Source organism: Pezoporus flaviventris, unplaced genomic scaffold (genome assembly GCF_033815535.1).
Source record: "Pezoporus flaviventris isolate CSIRO_AGI_PZ_B2104156 unplaced genomic scaffold, CSIRO_AGI_Pfla_v1 ptg000006l, whole genome shotgun sequence".
In the NCBI taxonomy this organism is placed as follows: domain Eukaryota; kingdom Metazoa; phylum Chordata; class Aves; order Psittaciformes; family Psittacidae; genus Pezoporus; species Pezoporus flaviventris.
In genome coordinates this window covers 19904512-19921860 of record NW_026892554.1, presented here as the reverse complement: position 1 = coordinate 19921860, position 17349 = coordinate 19904512, and the positions used below count along the sequence as shown (strand labels likewise).

Below are 17349 nucleotides of genomic sequence, written 5' to 3'. Positions count from 1 at the left end.
AGGAGGATGGGGAGAGCACTGCAGGGCTTGGGGACCAGGAGGCTGGGGTGGCCCTGGTACCCCCCTGGCATCGGCAGCTCCACAAGGAATGTGCCACCAGGGTGACAAGGGAAAAGCCATCAGTCTGGAACTGCACTGGGGTATGGGGAGGAGCCCTCCCCAGCAGGGCTGTGGGGGCTCAGCCCCCACCACAGCACCAACACATCCTCAGAGTAACAAGATGCAGTTTATTGAGTGCTCCCTTGAATGAATAGAATACAAAAAAAAAAACAAAAGCAACAGTTCAGGACCCTAGACATGAACTACTTAAATAAGGTTTCTAAGCAGCTGATTGTCCTCTATGGAGTAACAGGACCATGATTTAAGGCAGCTTTTAAGGTTCACAGCAAGTAGAGCCTGCAGCCCCCCCAAACCTGCACCCGAAAGGGGGGTCCAGGCTGCCCCTCGCCTCCATCAAAGCAGCTCTGGGGACAACTGGAACATGCCACCAGCTCCAAACCCAGAACTTAACAGGCCCTCGAGGGGCAGAAAGCAGACAGGGAGGTCCCAGCATGCACAGTGGCTGCAGGTGGATGTAGCAATGCGGACACCTAAAGCTCAATCCACTCCATTGGGGTCCCTCCATTGGAGCTGCCAGCTTTGGTTCAGCTCAGCCCAGGCGTTAGGAGGGAACCCAGCAGCGATCATCGACCCCACCATCATTAGAGCAGCACAACCCATGTGTGGGGCCAGGTCCTGCACCTCAGCAAGGCCAATTAAAGGAGGAAAACAGGAGGTCAGGCAAAGCAGGGAGCATTTGCTGCTGCACCTCCCAGTCCCTTTCACGCCCCCTTGGAGATGCCTGAGCCCCAACCAGGTGACTGGTCCCATCCAAACCACCTGAATGTCACTGTGCCACCTCTCCCTGCTATTGCTGAGCATGAGGAAAAGTCCTTTGGGGTGGGTTGGTTGCAGCTGCTCACCATGAGAGGCATCGCAGCATCATTTGGTCTTTGTGTCACTGTCCCAGCGTCGACACGGACAGCAACAGCCATCCCATGAACAAAGAAAGTGCTGGTTTGTGCCCTGTTCTTGCAGGGCCCTGGATGAGCAGCGTCTACTGGATCACACAGGAGAGGCTGTCTCCGAAACAACAGGGGCAAGAAGAGGAGGTGATGGGTTTTGGGGGGATGAGATCCAGATCCTCATCATCAGGGACCTCGTCGAGGTGGTACCCATCCTGCAGCAGCTGCCGGCTCAGGTCCTGGTTCACCTGCTGGGAGGGACACAGAGGAGATGCAGATTGGTCCTGCTTTAGTTCAAGTTTAGGGCTTGCAAAGGGAAGGGCTGTGAGCAAGAAGGGCATCGCCTCCTCCTCCAGTGCCTCTGCATGGGGTGCAGCACCCCAACACACATCCCTGCATGGAGCCTTGAGGTGGCTGGGAGTGAGGGAGCCCCATCAGTCAGAGCCCTGCACTTGCCTCAGCAGAGGAGTAGCCTGAGGAACATCTGGATCCTGGCTCCTCGTCACTAAGGGAAGAAGGAAACAGTCAGAGCCAGAAGGGAAGCAGCATCTTTGTGCGGGATGCAGAGAAGGGAATCTCGGGGGTGCAGTTCTGAGCCAGATCCCCAAATCCCGGGATATTCCCCCACTCCCACCTGTCCGAATCGAGGGAGAGCAGGTTCTCATCAGCCGTCTGGCTCAGCGCCGTGTAGCCCTTGTTAAACCTGACCGACCTGTGGGGAAGCAAAGAACCAGCCCGTGACAGGCATTTTGGTATGGGAATCCAGCCCGCGGACTGATGAGCCAGGGCAGGGATCCCGGTCCTGAACCTCCCTTCCCACCCTAAGCTAACCCCAGCTGAGCCCTAGGCCACCCTCATGGGGAGATCCTCACCCCCAAACCACCTCCAGAGCAAGGAGAAGGAGGAGCTAGAGCAATCCCTGTTATTACACCGGGTGCCTGCTGGCCACAACGGAGCCCGCAGGTCTCCCAAAGGAACATGGCAAAGCAGAAACGGGCTCAAACCTCTTTGGTGCTGGTTTCGGGTTTGGCGCGGGTGCCCCCAGCAGCCCCTGCCTCCGCAGCGCCGCCTTCGCCAGCTCCCGCTGCCGCTCTGCAACACAGGGCAGGGCTGACACAGCCCTGGGGGGGCCGGCCTGAGCCCGCCATGGGGCACACAGGGCTTTGGGAGGTGCAGGTCCTTGCCCGCATCCCGGGGCAGCACTTACTGAGCTTGGCGTGGAGGGAGGGGGCCTTGCTCACGATGTACGGTCCCTTCTTCTCCACCGTGTCCGCCGCCTTGCTCAGCCTCTGGTTTTCAGCCCACATCAGCTACAACACAGGGACAGACACGGGTTTAGTAGCATCTGTCTACGGGGATGAAGTAACCTGGAGGCATCCCAGAGCATCTGGTCATCCCTGGGAATCTCCAGCTCCCCAGCCCTGCACCATGCCCGGAGGAGAGGGAGGAAAAGGAATAAGCCGATCTATTAGGGGAGGAAGGGATTCTTCGGGAGCAGCAATGCTAAATTAAAAGCACACGCGGTGGGCAGCAGTTCCGTTGTAAGCCTCACTCCAGTAATACCCCGGAGAAGCAGGGATGGAGGGGATTTAATGAGCAGGTTCATCAACTAAAATACAGGGATCATTTGGTTTAATTCCTCCGCAGGTTTTGAGCCTTCCAAGCTTCCCCTTGTGCAGGAATTAGAGGGAGCAGTTAATGAAGCAACAAGGCAGAGGGCTTGGGGCACTGATGGGAGAGCACAGCCGGGATTAGCAGGGTCTGAAGCTGGAATTAGCAGGGCAGAGCCTTACCCGCAGGAATAACCCCGCGCACAGGGAGCTGCGGGATTAACCGCGATGGCAGCAAACCCCTGCCTGCACCTTGTGCTCCCCTGTGCTGCCCCATATCACCCATGCACATACCCTATACTTCCTCACACACATATCCCAGCCCTATACCCTCTTGTATGTGCCTTGTACCCTCCTGTATATGCCCTATACTGCCCCACACACATATCCTAGCCCTATAGTATCTATGCACATACCCTATGTTGCCACACACACATACCCCAGCCCTGTAACATCAATGCACATGCCCTATGCTGCCCCACACACACATCCCAGCCCTACAGTATCAATGCACATATGCTATGCTGCCCCACACACATATAGCCCTATAGTATCTATGCACATACCCTATGCTGCCCCCCACACATGCCCCAGCCCTACAGTATCAATGCACATGCCCTATGCTGCCCCACACACATACCCCAGCCCTACAGTATCAATGCACATATGCTATGCTGCCCCCCACACATACCCCAGCCCTACAGTATCAATGCACATACCCTACGCTGCCCCATACGTGTACCCTAGCCCTACACCCATGATGAACACACGCCATACTGCCCTATGCGTACACCCCAGCCCTGTACCACCTATGCCCATACCCGGTACTGCTCCCTGTACCCCAGCCCCACACCCCCATGCACACCCCCTACACCCCACAGCCCCCCACGTACCCCCGGGCCCCGCCGCCCGCCGGCTCTGCCCGCACCGGCACCGGCTCCTCCGCCGTCTGCCGCCATGGCCTCCCTTTCACCCCACCCCTTTCCCCCCGCCCGCCAATGGCAGAGGGCGGTGGCGATGAGACCCAGCCAATGGGAGGAGAGGAGGTGGTGCGCCCCCTCGGCCTGCCGCGCATGCGCAGAGAGCCGTCATGGGGCTGCAGACCGTGATGCGCTTCCCTGCCGGAGCTCCCGTTTTCCTGGAAAAGTCCCTTTTTCTGGTGGAAAAACCCCACAAAATTCCCTTTTCCCCCTTTTTTTGTCCCCCCCTCCCCCTCCGCCTGCACGGGAACCGCGGTAGGAAACGGGCTCTGCAAAGCAACATCCCCCGTGGAGCGATCCCCAGCCCTGCAGAGGGCACAGGGCTGCGAACGGGAGTCTCCCACCGCGCCAAGAGCTTCCCGCAGGGACACGGCTTCCCCAGGGGCAGGGGGCTCTGTGAGCCCTTGTTCTGCTCCTCCTCCATAAAGCCGGGGGTACAGCAGGGTCCCTGCGCCCTTCCCTTCCCCATGGAGGAAGGGCCGTGGGCACTGCAAGCAAACAAGGGTTTATTCACCCCTGGGAGGGTGTTTTGCCCTTTATTTCCTCCTTTTCCCCATGACCCCAGCCCCCAGAACAACCACAGGAGCCACTGCCACCGCGTCAGTCAAACCAGGTTTTCCTTTATTAGGTCCAACTCCGCCTCACGTACATTGTGACTCAATAAAGGAAGTTAGCTGAAGTTAAGAGGATTTTAACACTTGTGCCTGCAGGCGGCTGTGTACAATCAGGTGGCACCAGTGAAATGCTGGGGTAATGCACCTGCAATGGAAAAGAACACAAAAGGCATCAAAGCAGCAGCCCGGACCTCCACCATGTGTCACAGGGGGCTCATGTGAGCTCATCTAAGAGGCTGGGGAGCTAAATGTCTTCTATGGCTGTTCTCAAGTTTAGCAAGTACTCGGAAGCTCTAAAAAGACAGTAAAGTAAGTGGTTTCCCAGGACTCGAGGCTGTTCCATCAAGCACCACTCCTGAAATAAAGGGTATTCAGTGAAGCTCTGGCCATGCTCCAGCTGATCTGCTTATTCGGTAAGCAAGGAGTGCTCCAAAGTAGCGTTTAATTACAGAAAAGATGCTATTTTAAGTGTAATGTGAAGAAACTGATAGAATCATGAAATGATTTGGGTTGGAAGGGACCTTAAAGCTCATCCAGTTCCAACCCTGCCACAGGCAGGGACACCTTCCACTAGAGCAGCTTGCTCCAAGCCCCTGTGTCCAACCTGGCCTTGAACACTGCCAGGGATGGGGCAGCCACAGCTTCTCTGGGCACCCTGTGCCAGCGCCTCAGCACCCTCTCAGGGAAGAGCTTCTGCCTTAGATCTAACCTGAACTTCCCCTGTTTCAGTTTGAACCCATCACCCCTTGTCCTATTGCTACAGTCCCTGATGAAGAATCCCTCCACAGCATCCTTGTAGCCCCCTTCACGTATTGGGTGACCACCATCAGTGAGGCTCATTTTCCAGCATAAGCTATAAGCAGGGTCTCCCAGTTTTCTAAATGGGCAAGATTGCGACAATAATGTGCACCTTTGTGCATTCCCAATGGAAACAAGCTTGCCATTTACTAAAACACACTTCTGGGGCCAAGCTGCTGAGCAGTCAACATGTTGCAATACCCATTGTCTTAGCAACTACCTAGACACTGCTGGGGATGGTGGCAACCATCCCATCCCTTCCCAAGGATGGGGTAACACTTAGTTTTACAAGTGTTAGCATCTTTTCCAGGAGGCATGTAGGTACAGATATTTGGAGACTCACACTACACACAGCCCTGTAAAGGCAAGGAAGGGCACTCTGTCCTTGCCAGGAGAGTTTTGGGGTACCCGTTTCCCATGCCATGACTCGCAGAAGCACCAGCATCCCTTACCAATAACATTTATGCTTTGTCCAGGCCCAGTTCCTCTGGAGTGGAGATTCCCAATTCACTCAAAGTTGGTCTAAGCTCCTGGATAACGTAAGGGTAGATTTCCTTGTGAGGTCCTGCCTTGTCCTAAAGGAAAAGGAATGGTGTTATTTCCACAGCAAGGGGCTGTACAGCGGTCAGGTTTGCAATCCAGATGTGTGGACTCATGAGGGCAGGAGATCACAGCCCAGCTCTGCCTAGGAAAAACAACGCAACTTGCTTGGAAATCAGGGAAAAACCATCACTCCTTGGGTAAGAGCATGTTACTGTCCCCAAGTTCTGATCAACTGAGTTATCCCTTAGATGGTGGGGACAAAGGGGGCAAACAAAAAAGAGATAAGGGAAACACAGGAAGTTTCTTCCATCAGCCTCTAAAAACACCAAGAGAGTTTCAGTTCTACAGAACGCACAGAGCAGCAATAGCAACCACAGAGGAAAATCACTGTGGAGCACAGTCTGCAGCAGGTGTATGTAAGTCCTTGGGACAAAAAGGCAGCTGGAAGAGCAGAGCTGCTGGCTTCCAGGACTGAAACAGGACTCCTGCCTCCGTGCTCACCCACTTTAACTCCCTGCTAAGTGAAGGCTGGACTCAGGTTTCAAGGTGCTAGTTTCTGCTGGGTTTCAAGGCTGTGCAGCTCAGCGTTCAGCCCATTAGGAAGCTGGTAAACTCCCTCTGCCTGAGGGATTCCTGCTTATGCTTGTTTTAAAACTAAAAGGAAGAAAAATCCTTCACCTTTCCCACCAGAGGCAGTGGCAGGAAAGGAAAATACCAACCTAAGAACATCCTACCTGAAGCTGTGCTGCTGAGTGCTCTCAAAACTTATCCAAGGCACCAAGCACACACTCACATGGAAGCTATGGACTCTACCAATGGGAAACAGTGTCTTTCCTTGGCACCACTAAGAGCAAGCCCAGGCAGACGCTGTGCTCTGGGCACGGAGGGCTCAGCAGTGAGCCCGGAGCTGCTGTTCCACTCACCTTTACCACTTCTAAGATGCGGACAGCGGTGGCAAAGTCGTTTAACCGTCTGCATGCCCTCAGAGCTGCGTCGATGATCTTTGGTTCCGGAACCAGGTCATACCCCACAAGTGTGTTGATGCCTGTGAAACACCAAGAGGGCCTTAGTAGCAGCTCCTCGTGCTATCAGAAGGAACCCACTGAGTGTTACTGTGCTCCGCTTTATGAAGGGATTAAGTCTCACCACCATTAGGAGCTGATGAGACTTTTCACTGCTATTCAGGGGACACACAAACAGCCCAGGGTTTTCTTTTGCTTTTCTCCCTACTCTACTACTGTAGATTTTAAGTTGACTTTGTGAAACCCCGGTGAGCCAGTTCCATCCATGCTCCCCACAGGAGTCGGTGTCTGCACCACAGCAGTTATGGAATCGTTAAGGAATACCAAATGACTTCATTCCTACAAGTGTAATGAAAACTAGAAGTCAAGCTGCTGGCTCTTCCCCTCCAAGGGACTACAGCCCATACCTCATGCAGGTGATGCTGGAATGATCCCTCTGGCTGTTACGCAAACACATTTTCAAGCCCTAATTGGGGCAGTTTAATAGGAGCTGGCAAACAACAATGGAGGCACCAGTCTGCATGAGTTATGGCCAAGCCATTAGCTCAAAGGCCAAATTCAAACGTGTGTGGTTATGCTCTAGGCAACAACTGAGCTCAGATGCATTTTCCTCAGAGCAAACGTTTCTCTCCCTCCCACCCAGGTGCTGAAATGTGTGTTCTGGGGCACTAAAGCTTACAAAGCCTGACTCCCACCGTGTCATAGCCCTCATTCTGCATCCTTGCAACCTGCTTGTGTGAGCAGGTAAGGTGCCATTGCCCAATACAATAGGCTCAGAGCAAACAGCATAAGCACAGAGCAGCCCCAGCAGGGTACATACAGGACTGCTCTCCTGCATCTAACCCCAGTTTTCCCTCTTCCTGCTCCCCAACAGCAAAGTCAAATCCATTTGTTATTCCTGGCCACTGAACCGTTCTATTTACTCTGTGGTCACTCTCCCCTTTCCACTCAACTCACCTTTCCTGAGCTCCCAGGCATCAATATCTGGCTTGTTGAAATAGGTCACCCAGCGAGCATCAAACTCTTCATCTGACTCTTGTGACCCATGGGAGTAGCAGCGGGCGTGCAGCACAGCTGGAGGCAGAGAGGAAGAGATGTGGAGCAAACAGGAAGGAACTGCACTTTAGCCCTGACCAGCGCATCAAAAGCCATAGAAAGAGGTGTTTCACTCACTACAGTCAGTCTGGATCAGTCCTCAGCTGGGATATGCACTGGATGGATACAGCTTATTCAACACTGGTGGTTTGACTGGTGGCAAAGTGTGTGTTTTCTGATCTACATCAGGCTCCCAAAGTGCTCCCAAACCCTTTGGTTAGAGCAGGATTATTTAATGAGGGGAAACACCAGAGAAAACCCCTTCAGTACAACCAGTGCTTCAGAGAAGTTTCCTGGGAGCCCTGTTTCTGCAGGACACAGGAATCTTCCCTCTTTCCAGAACCAAGGAAGCCAAAGAAACGTCCCACACAGGTACTCCATCAGCAAAATTGTTCCACTCCCTGCTTTGACCCCTCTCAAAGCATCAGGACATGTCCACGGTCAGCTTGTCAGTGGCATTCCTCCAGAACTAAACCCTTACACCCCATTAGTTACACCGCTGCTCACTTCAGACAAACACACTGCCTTATTCCTCCTGCTCCTGAGACTGCTCCACAACTGAGTCTGTGCAGTAATCCAAGAAAAGCAGATTTCCCAACCAACTGATGGGTTTCCCAACCAGGCTGGTTTTGAGGGATGACTCAATAGCAATGTATCTCTGCAGCTTTTGATTCCAGCACGAGTTCAGAGCTGATGAGGGCTTGTTTTGAAGAGGTTTTAGCACAAAATGACATGGGCCCAAATGTAACAGCTCTCAAGCAAAGGGACCAGAGCTATTCCTTCCAACAGGCTACTGAGGGGTTGAAGGAGGACAAAAGCTATTGCTGTCTGTGCCCGTGCAAGATAAAACTCCCATGGCTGTAACTGCATTTGTATTTGATCATTCACAAAGCACAGAAGGGGACCATACTGCAATGGACAAATGCCATTGACACGATTCTGAACTCATTTCCTCCCTCAACACTGCTCTTTACCAAAATATCCCTTTTTGGGGGGAGTTTTGCCTTTTTTTAACCCGCAGAGGTTGGAACTAAACGCGGGGCACAGGCAGCTCCACCTGCAGCACAGTCATTCCCTGCAAGCTCCTGGCTGGAGACGCTTCCTTCCCTCCTGGTAATTCCACCCCACCAATGTTTGCAGAGAGGTCACACACTAGATATGACCTTGCCAGCGTGGAGCTCTGCTTCAGAGGAAGGCAGAGCTGAGCGGGCACTCCTCCTTTCTCATCCTTGCCCGAGCCCCTCATGCTGCCTAGCTACAAAGCTGTATTCACAGCAAGAAGCCCCTAAACCGAGCTGCTGGTTTGCAGCCTTCCCAGATACACTGTTCTGCTTTGAGGAGTGCAGGGAACAGCCACACTGCGAACCAGCAGCCTGGTTCTAGGTAAAGTACAATGGAAGGAACCTCAAGGAGTATCTTTAGTCTCCTGAAGTGATGGCCCAGCCAGCGCACAACCCAGATTTCCATGAGGTTCAATGTGTCAGCTGTGGTTCTGGTTTCTGCAGTGCTTCCTAAGCCAGGGAAATGGGAAGATAAACCACCCTGCATCTCGTTTCTCTCCATCACTAGGTAAGGGAAAAGGCAAATTCAGGCCAAGCCAGAATTGTAACGCACTTTTTGTGTTCCAGGAGGAGATTCCCCATCTCTGCCCAGCTCCAAAGCAGCTCCTTGACCCTGCTTTCTCCAATAAAGCACATGCCCAGCAGAGCTCAGAGCAAGAGAGAAGAGAAGGCTGCGTGGAGACCTCATAGCAGCCTTCCAGTATCTGAAGGGGGCCCATAGGGATACTGTGGAGGGACTCTTCATTAGGGACTGTAGTGATAGGACAAGGGGTAATGGGTTAAAACTTAAACAGGGGAAGTTTAGATTGGATATAAGGAGGAAATTCTTTCCTGTTAGGGTGGTGAGGCACTGGAATGGGTTGCCCAGGGAGGTTGTGAATGCTTCCATCCCTGGCAGTGTTCAAGGCCAGGTTCAATGAAGCCTTGGGTGAGATGGTTTAGTGTGAGGTGTCCCTGCCCATGGCAGGGGGTTGGAACTGGATGATCTTAAGGTCCTTTCCAACCCTAACTATTCTATGATTCTATGTACATGCTCAAGTGCTGTTTGAGGGGAAACACTTTCTTTCCTAATCACAAAAGCAAAGCCTGCAGGGAAATAGCACATCTAGTTTGAGAAGAGCGCAGAGCCACGTTCCCAAATGCCATCTTGAAGTCAAACCCCTAAAGTCTCCTTCCATGGAGCTCAACAAAACCATTCCCTTTAGTCTTAAACTAAGGAACAACTCGGTTAGGCTAAAAGGGCACTGAAGGAAAATGCAACAGGCTACAAGAACATGGATTATGGATTGCCAGCATGTGTTTTCCAACCTTTCCCTGGTTTATCTCCCATGCTAACACTCACATCTACATCCGGGAGGCCGGACCCTGCGATCCACCCTGGCAAAGCTGAGGCAGGAGCCAGCTGGAGCCTGGCACTTCCCTGGGGTCCCTCAAGGTCACGGTCACACACAGGTGGAAGTCACACCATGCCAACCCATCCACACGGAGATTCCCAGCTCGGGGAGGAAGCCAAGGGCAAGCTGTGTCTCCAGAGGTGTGCTTGCAAGAGAACTCCACTGGTTTTGAGAGCACTCTGGTGCTAAAATCGCCTGACACCACACTTTAAAGCTTCCCCCAGCACCAGAATTCAGCCGCTTTCCCTGGCAATGAGCACGGAATTAAAGCACTCATCCAGAGGAGCATTCGTTTACATTAATTCCCTGGGAAAAGGCAGCCGTGTCAAGTGAGGCCTTTGTAATACAAGACCTTGGGAAAGAAGAGCTCGGACCCTGCTCCGTGTTAGCAAAGGCGCAGAGAAGGTAGGGCACGAGCAGCCAGGGTCCTGCAGGAGCCCAGAGGTGCGGCGGGCACGGGGATTTAATGGGGTTTGAATTAAAACAGGGGTTTAAAGACGTGTCAAAGAAACCCCAGCACACGAACACCACAATCGCCGCTTAACCCTTTGCACTTTAAAGGCAGGCAGCAATACGGCCCCTGCGGCAAGTGCTTAACTCCCACACACCCCGAGCGCTTTAACCGCGCTCCGTGCCCGTTAATCAGCTGTTAATTGCGGGGCACGGGCACCGTCTCCCCGCAGGCCGGGTGTTCAGCTCTGCTTTCCCCATCAGCACCGAGGCCGCGCTGTTTCTCTTCCTCCCCTTCCGATTAATCGGGGTGCTGATGAGGGCAGCGGGAGGAAGCCGCGGCAGGCCCGGCCCAGCGCCGGTCCCGGGGGCCGTGAGGAGCTCGGTGCCGGCCCCGGATGCGGAGGTCACCGCCGACCTCCGTCAATGTCACCTTCAGGAGAGGCCCGGGAAAGCGCCGCCGCCCTCGCTACAGCTCCCGGGCCGGGGCCCGGCGCCCGCCCCTTGGCGGTGAGGCCGGTACCGACGGGGAGGGTGGTTACCGGGGCCGGCGGCAGCGGGGCAGCGCCGGGCCCGGCGGCGCGGCGAGCACTAGGCCGCAGGCGCGGCCTGCCCTCGGGTGACAGCGGCGGGTCACCGCAAGGACACGGCGCCACCCGGGGACCGGGAGGGGAACCGCGGCGGGGTGCGGGGCCGGGGCCGCTGGGCGGGCGGGGTGCTGAGGGGGGAAGGTGTGAAGCAAGCGGGCGGCCGCTCACCTGCGGGGCCGACGGGCCTGCGGACGGCAGCGCGGAGGCCGGAGACGGCGCAGCGGCGGAGGAGCGCGGCGGCAGCCTGCATGGCGGCGGGGAGGCAGCACCGGGCGCCGCTCGCTCCTGCACCGGGCACCGGACCGCGGGCGGGGAGGGAGGGACGGCGGGCGGGCAGGACGGAGGCGGCGGCTATGGTGGCTCGGCGGGGACACGCCGCGCCGCACGCGTGACGGCGGGAAGCCGCAGGGGCGGGGCTGAGGGCGGTGCCTGCCGCCATTTTGTGGCGTGTGGGGACGGGCCGGGAGGGGAGAGGAGCGGGTTTGTGCCCCCATCGGCAGCGGGCGGTGCTCGGGGCTGTTTGTGTGGTGACACCGGCCCCGTTCACCCGGCCCGTGACGGTGGTGGCCACAGGGCAGGGCGAGGTGCCGTGGTCGCCGTGCTGCCAGCCCTCACAGCGGGGATCGGCTCGCTGTGAGGGGAAGATGGGGCGCAGCGCGGCTCTGGGTGGCCCCGTCCGCTCCCCAGGGGTTGTCCTGTCACCTCGTTGTCCCCAAACCTAGCCCCTGACCGCCTTCAGTCTCTGTTGCCCCGTGTTCCCGTCACTGCTGCGCTCAGCATCGCCCCAGAGGCGGTTCATGAGGCTCGTGGGGCTGAGCCTGGCTCTGCGGCGCAGATCCTCGCCGTGCCCCCTCGGGAGCCGTGGCGCCAGCTGGCACCGCGCTGTTTGAATGCTGCTCCTTTCGGGTTACGAGCCCTGTTAACCGCTCATGCAGGAAACGCCTCGGTCCGGAGAGGACAGGATCCCCTCCGAGGCTGGAACTGCCTGCGTGTAAAATCCATCTGAGCCAAGTCCAAGCGTTAACAAATAACGGAGAGGAGCGAGTGAGCGCTGCTGTTCCCTGCCCTGGCTGGGGGCAGTGCGAGCCGCAGCGGGGCAGGGCTGGGGAGGTGAGGGGGTCCCGCAGGGTTTAGGCTCCCTTTCCCGGTGGTGTTATTCATCATCCCGGTTGTTCAGTACATTCGGGATAGGAGCCTGTGCCCGGGTGCTGCAGCTCGCGTGCGGGGCAGAGCGCTGAACCTGAACGGTGTCTGCGCCAAGGAGAGGAGCTGGGAGTCCGAAGCAGCCCCGACCCCACCGAAACCCATTATAACGAATTACAATAGAAATCGACATTCAGCAGCCCAGCGGCAGAGAGGTGAAGGGAATCGCTCTGCAGCAGGGGAGATAAGCGGGAGCCTGCGGAGGGAGATAACAAGGTCATTGCCAAACAAAACAGACCCCTGCTTCCTTCTCCTCCTCACTCCCCTCATCTCCTTTCATTCCCGTTCCCAGCCAAGCAAGCCCTGGACAAAAGGGGATGCTCAGCAGCATCGCTCCCGGCTGGCGTTTCCGAAGGATGTGCTCGTAATGCCAATGTAATTCACCCCATCCCATCCCTGCCCTCCCCGCAGCGCCAGCCTGCTCCCGGAGCACACAGGAGGCCCCTATCCCATTCCACCATGGCTCAGCTGGGATCCTCTTGTCCTGGATCGGCAGCAGCCCTCGCTTGTGCTGATCCGTGCCGTGGCCGGCAGCCAAGGTGATCCCCTATGTTTTCCCATAGACATATTCCAGCTATTTCCAAAAAGCTTTTATTTTCCATACGCCTCCCTTTACCCCTGGAAGCAGCAGGAACGTTGCTCCAAAAGGCTTTCCCACAGCCCCAGCACCTCCCAGTCCTGGCCACTGCATCCAGCCACAAGCACCCACTGAACGCTCCCATTGCCTGCAGCTCCCGATGGGTGCTTCACCCCAGCTCCAGACCCTATGGACACCTCTGGGAAAGCAAAGACCTGAACATCCAATGTGTGAAGAAGAGGCAGGAGGAGGAGGGCTGGTTTGTTTTCCTGTGCTGTCCCGACTCTTCGTCTGTGTGCTTCATTCAGGATAAATCGCGGCACCGCAGGGTGCCGAGTCCAGCATCAATAACCCTGACAGCTCCTCAGCGGGTGTAATTGCGGCAGTTTTGATGATGAAGGTGTTACTCCAGCGAGCCTGGGACCAAAGCATCTTCCTGATAGCTGAGACATAGCAACGGGGAGCGAAGATGTGCAGCCGCCTTCCCCAGCCAGGGCACCCATGGGAGTCACTGCAGGAACGTGGCTGGAGGTGGGTAGCATTATCCCTATGGGGTCACCAATACACCCTCAGTCCATAACAGAAAGCGAGTGCATTTAACCCTTTAACCCTCACCCCAGATGTGGGGACACCTTGGGGGGAGCCTGCAGCACACTAATGTCCCCAAAGCAAGGCTTCACACTGCCTTTGTCCACCACAAAGCAGCTAAAACTCCTCCAGCGCAACCTCTGCCCAGCGTGGGGCTGGTCGGGGCAGGAGGTGGCGCTCAGTGGTGATGGTCTGCTGGGCGGTCGGTGCTCCCCGAGCCCCTCGGGCCATCGGGTATCTGTACCTGCAGCTTCTTGGTGAGCAGCTCCTCGCAGGGAGGTGGCAGGGGCCGCTTCACCCCCTTGCTGGAGGAGCTGGACGTGTCTTCTCCCTCCTGGCCGAGCTGTGGCTCCAGCCCGTGCCGGGGCTCCGGGGGCTGGTAGCCGGTCTGGTTGGGATCCAGGGGGTCCCGGGAGAGCAGGATGCTGATGGAGGGGACGTTCTTGTGGACAGTCAGGTTCTGTGCCCCGCCGCTGGGCAGTGGGTCCTGGTTCTCCCAGACTTCCAGCAGGGTTTTGTAGCGCACCTTGGTGACCTGGTGCAGCCCTCCCAGCTTCCGCTTCATGATCTCCACGCAGGTGATGGTCTTGGTGACGGCCCTGCCGCAGCCGCTGAAGACAATCTGCCGCCTGCCCTTCAGCTCCATCTGGGCCATGGCGAAGTTCATCAGGTTCCTGATCTTGCTGCCCTCCTTCACTTTCATCTCCACCACGTCCGGTGGCAGGTCGGGGAAGGGCAATGGGCTCTCCTCCTCCGACGTCCTCACCTTTCGGAAGTTCTCCATCCTGGACTGGGTGCCGGGCTTGGCTCTCCCTCCTTCAGCAGCCATCCGTTACCCCTTCCCGGTGGATCCGCTCAGGTTCCTAGCCCCCCGGGACCATGGCAGGGCTCCGCTGCCCTCCAGCCTAGCCTGCAGCAGGGCTGAGTTTAACCCTGCACCCCCGGGACCACCAGCCCCTTCCCCTCTTCTGGCCCGGGGCTGGCTGCCGAGGAGCTGGTGGCTGTGCTGGAGGCTGTTCCCTGGGGATACGGGGCTGCAGGGTTCCCGGGGTGCCCCCGTTTGCTCCCAGCCAGCCCCGGCTCTTGGTGACGCTGCTCCGCTCCCACTGCAGCACTTGCTTCTGCTGCTCTTTGCTTCATTCTGGACTTCAGCAGAGCCCCCAGAGCTGTTCTGTGTAATTAGCAGATCCTCCCCCTAGCCCTCCCCTCCTCTGCCTCCTCCTCCCCTCGCTCAGCCTCCCATCCCAGCACCCAGCTCCTGCCTTCATCCCTGTCCTGCACCGAGAGCCCGGGAAGGCGAAGGGGAGCCCAGTTCCTCCCCGGGAGCATGCAGGCAGGGAAACAGCAGGCAGGGAAGGAGGAAGGGCAGAGGGAGAAGCTCAGTCTTTGCTTTCATGATGCTCCCGGAGTCCTGCCCCCTTAAAGAGAACCTGGTCCCTTCTCTCCACGCTTCCTCTCAAGGACGGGCTGGCTGCTAACTAACTGCAAGTGTCAGCACGCTGCGGGCAGCCGGCCTGTCTGCCTGCCCTCTCTCCGGCAGCATTCCGAGAGGTATGGGAAGTCCCGGCCACACTGTGCCCAGGGATGGCACGGAAATGCAGCAGGTACTTCGGGAAGTACTTTGGAGCCTGAGCTCAACCCTTATTAGCCATCAGAGAAGCTATTGGGAGAAATCCTGGTGGATGGCATTTCTCTCCCTCCTCCTTCCCCTGTCCCTTCTCACCTCCATGTCCCCAGCTAGGAGTCAGCATCACATTGACTGGTTACGTCCCAGAGGTATCCATCACAGGCCAGGAGATCTCCCCTTTCTGCTCCCAATCCCTTCCCCAGGCAGAGAGGCTGCCCCTGCCCCGGCTCCCCTCTGCCTGCCCCTGTCACCGGCCTGTCCCCTGCATGCCCCATGGCCCGGGGGATCATTGCACAGTGGAAAGACACACTGAGTATTGCCTTGCAGTCAAATCTTACCAGCCTCTGGATTGTTTTCACTCTGAGCAGGGCTTGAAAAATACATAAATAAATCAATCTATCCATGGCAGTGCAGCGAGGGCTGTGGCAGGGCAGGATGCAGCCATCCCTGTAGTCCCCAAAGCATCTTTCTGGGGTACTGGTGCCCTACATGGGGGTCCAGTGGGCAATGGGGGACAGCACTGGTGTGTCATCCACCTGGGATGGGATGCTTGAGGAAAACCCAAGCATCTCTTCCTGACCCAGCTAACACAGAGGGGGAAACTGAGGCAGGACACCCCAGCACCAGATTCCAGCTTGGAGCATCCCCCAAGTCGTCGTCCCCCCTGATGCATGCTTAGTTGCTGTGCTTCCACCACGAATCCCTTTCTCCTAGCAGACAAAACAACATCACTTCTCCCCTTTTCCGCTTCATGGCTCTTTATGGCATCGCTGCAGCAGGCACTTGGCTCCTTCCTTGGGCAGGCAGGAATGGATTAAGCATACTGGGAAAATTGCTGCCTTCAAAAGATGCAGGGAAAACAACCAAGGAAGATTTCAGCAACATCCACAGAGCGTGTGTGAAGTCAGGGAGCTGAGAAATCCGGCAGGATTTGCACAGGAGGGGGTTGTGGCCACCAAGAGCACCAGGCGACCTGGATAGATCCCAGTGCTGGATGAAACCAGCCCTTCTTTCCTGGCCCAGGCCCAGCTCCTGCCTCCCGTGCCCCATTTTCCATGGTGTTGGGCACCTTCCCCCCTTGCATCTAATTGCTGCTTCACAAACTCTGCTCAGTGGAGCCTTGGAAATGGAGGCGGAGGAGGTGAAATCACAGCAAAGGCTTTCTGCAGCCCCCAGAGGGGCACTGATGGCAGGGTCTTGCTTTTCCTCTGCAGCGCCTAACATGTAAATGCAATTCATTATTAGCAACTCCATTGCTAATTACCATCTGAAGCCATTCATTAGCCTGTCAGCTTGTTTGGTGGAGGACAACAGAGTGGATGGGCTGTTCCAAGCAAAGGAATAGCTGAAATGAGCTCAGCAGCAGCAAACAGCGGGGTGGGAAAGGGGGGAGAGCAGGGACAGGGGGGATAAAGGCACAGACAGCTCCAGCCATGGGGAGAACCAGGAAAGAAACACTGGGAAACAGGGTGCAGAGTAATTTAAAATGGAGATGAGGCAAATGGTAAAGAGGAATGAAGGAAAGATGGGAATAAAGCAATTACACCCTGTCTGTCCTCCCTGAGCATCCGCGCTGGTCACAGCGGGAGCCAGGGACTGGTTTCTTCCTCCCTTTTCCCATTGAGTGTCTCTCTGAGCATCCTATAGGGCTGAGAGTCCCCTTCCCTGCAGGACCCTCTTGCCACAAGAGATGTGAGCTTGGAAGGGCCATCTAGCAGAGGAGCCAGAGATGGAGGCTGACAGGGATGGGATAGAGAGGGCTGCATGGAGCCAGAGCTGACACCAGCCCCAACCAAGCCTGTGCAAGGGGGGAAAAGCACCCAGAAAAGTGTTCCTAATGGCTAGCAGGGCAGCTGGAGAGGAGCAGTAACCCAAGCCCTTGTCCTTCACCTGCCCTCTCTATATTTTCTTTCACCCGAGGCTGCCTGCATGGGAGCGGGTCGGAAAGTGGGAGCATCCGATACAAGGAAAGTCTGGGTGCCGCCGGCCATCTCTGCGTCACATCGGCCCGGCTCAGGTCTCTGCTGCTCATCACATTGCATCCAGCGGCAGGCTGGCGCCTGAGCTGATGCAGCCCTGGGGTGCTCTATCTGAACCAGGGGCTGGGACCTACTGCTCCCCAGCACTAGAACCCTGAGGATGTGACCCCAGGGGGCAGGGACTGCTTTGGGATGCCAGGAGCACCTTCGGGTG

General features: G+C 56.5%; 3 protein-coding genes across 4 annotated transcripts; all 3 read right to left on the bottom strand.

The window, feature by feature from the left end:
• Window positions 1-210: 210 nt before the first annotated feature.
• FAM219B (family with sequence similarity 219 member B) lies at window positions 211-2405 on the bottom strand. Of its 2 annotated transcripts, none has more exons than XM_061447315.1 (5): window positions 2212-2405; window positions 2009-2096; window positions 1639-1716; window positions 1461-1509; window positions 211-1255 (listed from the first exon to the last, which is right to left on the bottom strand). In XM_061447315.1, exons 1-5 carry the CDS (start codon window positions 2309-2311, stop codon window positions 1097-1099), a joined length of 474 nt encoding a protein of 157 aa, XP_061303299.1. In that variant the 5' UTR covers window positions 2312-2405; the 3' UTR covers window positions 211-1096. The 2 variants fall into 2 exon arrangements, with proteins under 2 accessions (XP_061303299.1, XP_061303300.1); XM_061447316.1 differs by having other exon boundaries at window positions 211-1252.
• Window positions 2406-4194: 1789 nt separating this feature from the next.
• Window positions 4195-11545, bottom strand: LOC133266145 (cytochrome c oxidase subunit 5A, mitochondrial). The gene is made up of 5 exons (XM_061447338.1): window positions 11330-11545; window positions 7529-7645; window positions 6473-6594; window positions 5459-5581; window positions 4195-4353 (listed from the first exon to the last, which is right to left on the bottom strand). Exons 1-4 carry the CDS (start codon window positions 11409-11411, stop codon window positions 5468-5470), a joined length of 435 nt encoding a protein of 144 aa, XP_061303322.1. The 5' UTR covers window positions 11412-11545; the 3' UTR covers window positions 4195-4353; window positions 5459-5467.
• Window positions 11546-13678: 2133 nt separating this feature from the next.
• On the bottom strand, window positions 13679-14951 carry RPP25 (ribonuclease P and MRP subunit p25). The gene has a single exon (XM_061447313.1). The coding sequence runs from the start codon at window positions 14356-14358 to the stop codon at window positions 13708-13710; it is 651 nt and encodes a 216-aa protein (XP_061303297.1). The 5' UTR covers window positions 14359-14951; the 3' UTR covers window positions 13679-13707.
• Between the last annotated feature and the right edge of the window lie 2398 nt (window positions 14952-17349).

Bases quoted from the DNA above. Each gene is read 5' to 3' on its own strand.
- FAM219B (XM_061447315.1), bottom strand. From the start codon at position 2,311: ATGTGGGCTGAAAACCAGAGGCTGAGCAAGGCGGCGGACACGGTGGAG. The intron at 1,510-1,638 runs GTGGGAGTGGGG...TTCTTCCCTTAG, and splicing joins CTCTCCCTCGATTCGGACAG to TGACGAGGAGCCAGGATCCA. The intron at 1,256-1,460 runs GCAAGTGCAGGG...TGTCCCTCCCAG, and splicing joins CAGGCTACTCCTCTGCTGAG to CAGGTGAACCAGGACCTGAG.
- LOC133266145 (XM_061447338.1), bottom strand. From the start codon at position 11,411: ATGCAGGCTGCCGCCGCGCTCCTCCGCCGCTGCGCCGTCTCCGGCCTC. The intron at 7,646-11,329 runs GTGAGCGGCCGC...CTCTGCCTCCAG, and splicing joins CAGGCCCGTCGGCCCCGCAG to CTGTGCTGCACGCCCGCTGC. The intron at 5,582-6,472 runs GTGAGTGGAACA...CTTTTCCTTTAG, and splicing joins GCATCTTAGAAGTGGTAAAG to GACAAGGCAGGACCTCACAA.
- RPP25 (XM_061447313.1), bottom strand. From the start codon at position 14,358: ATGGCTGCTGAAGGAGGGAGAGCCAAGCCCGGCACCCAGTCCAGGATG.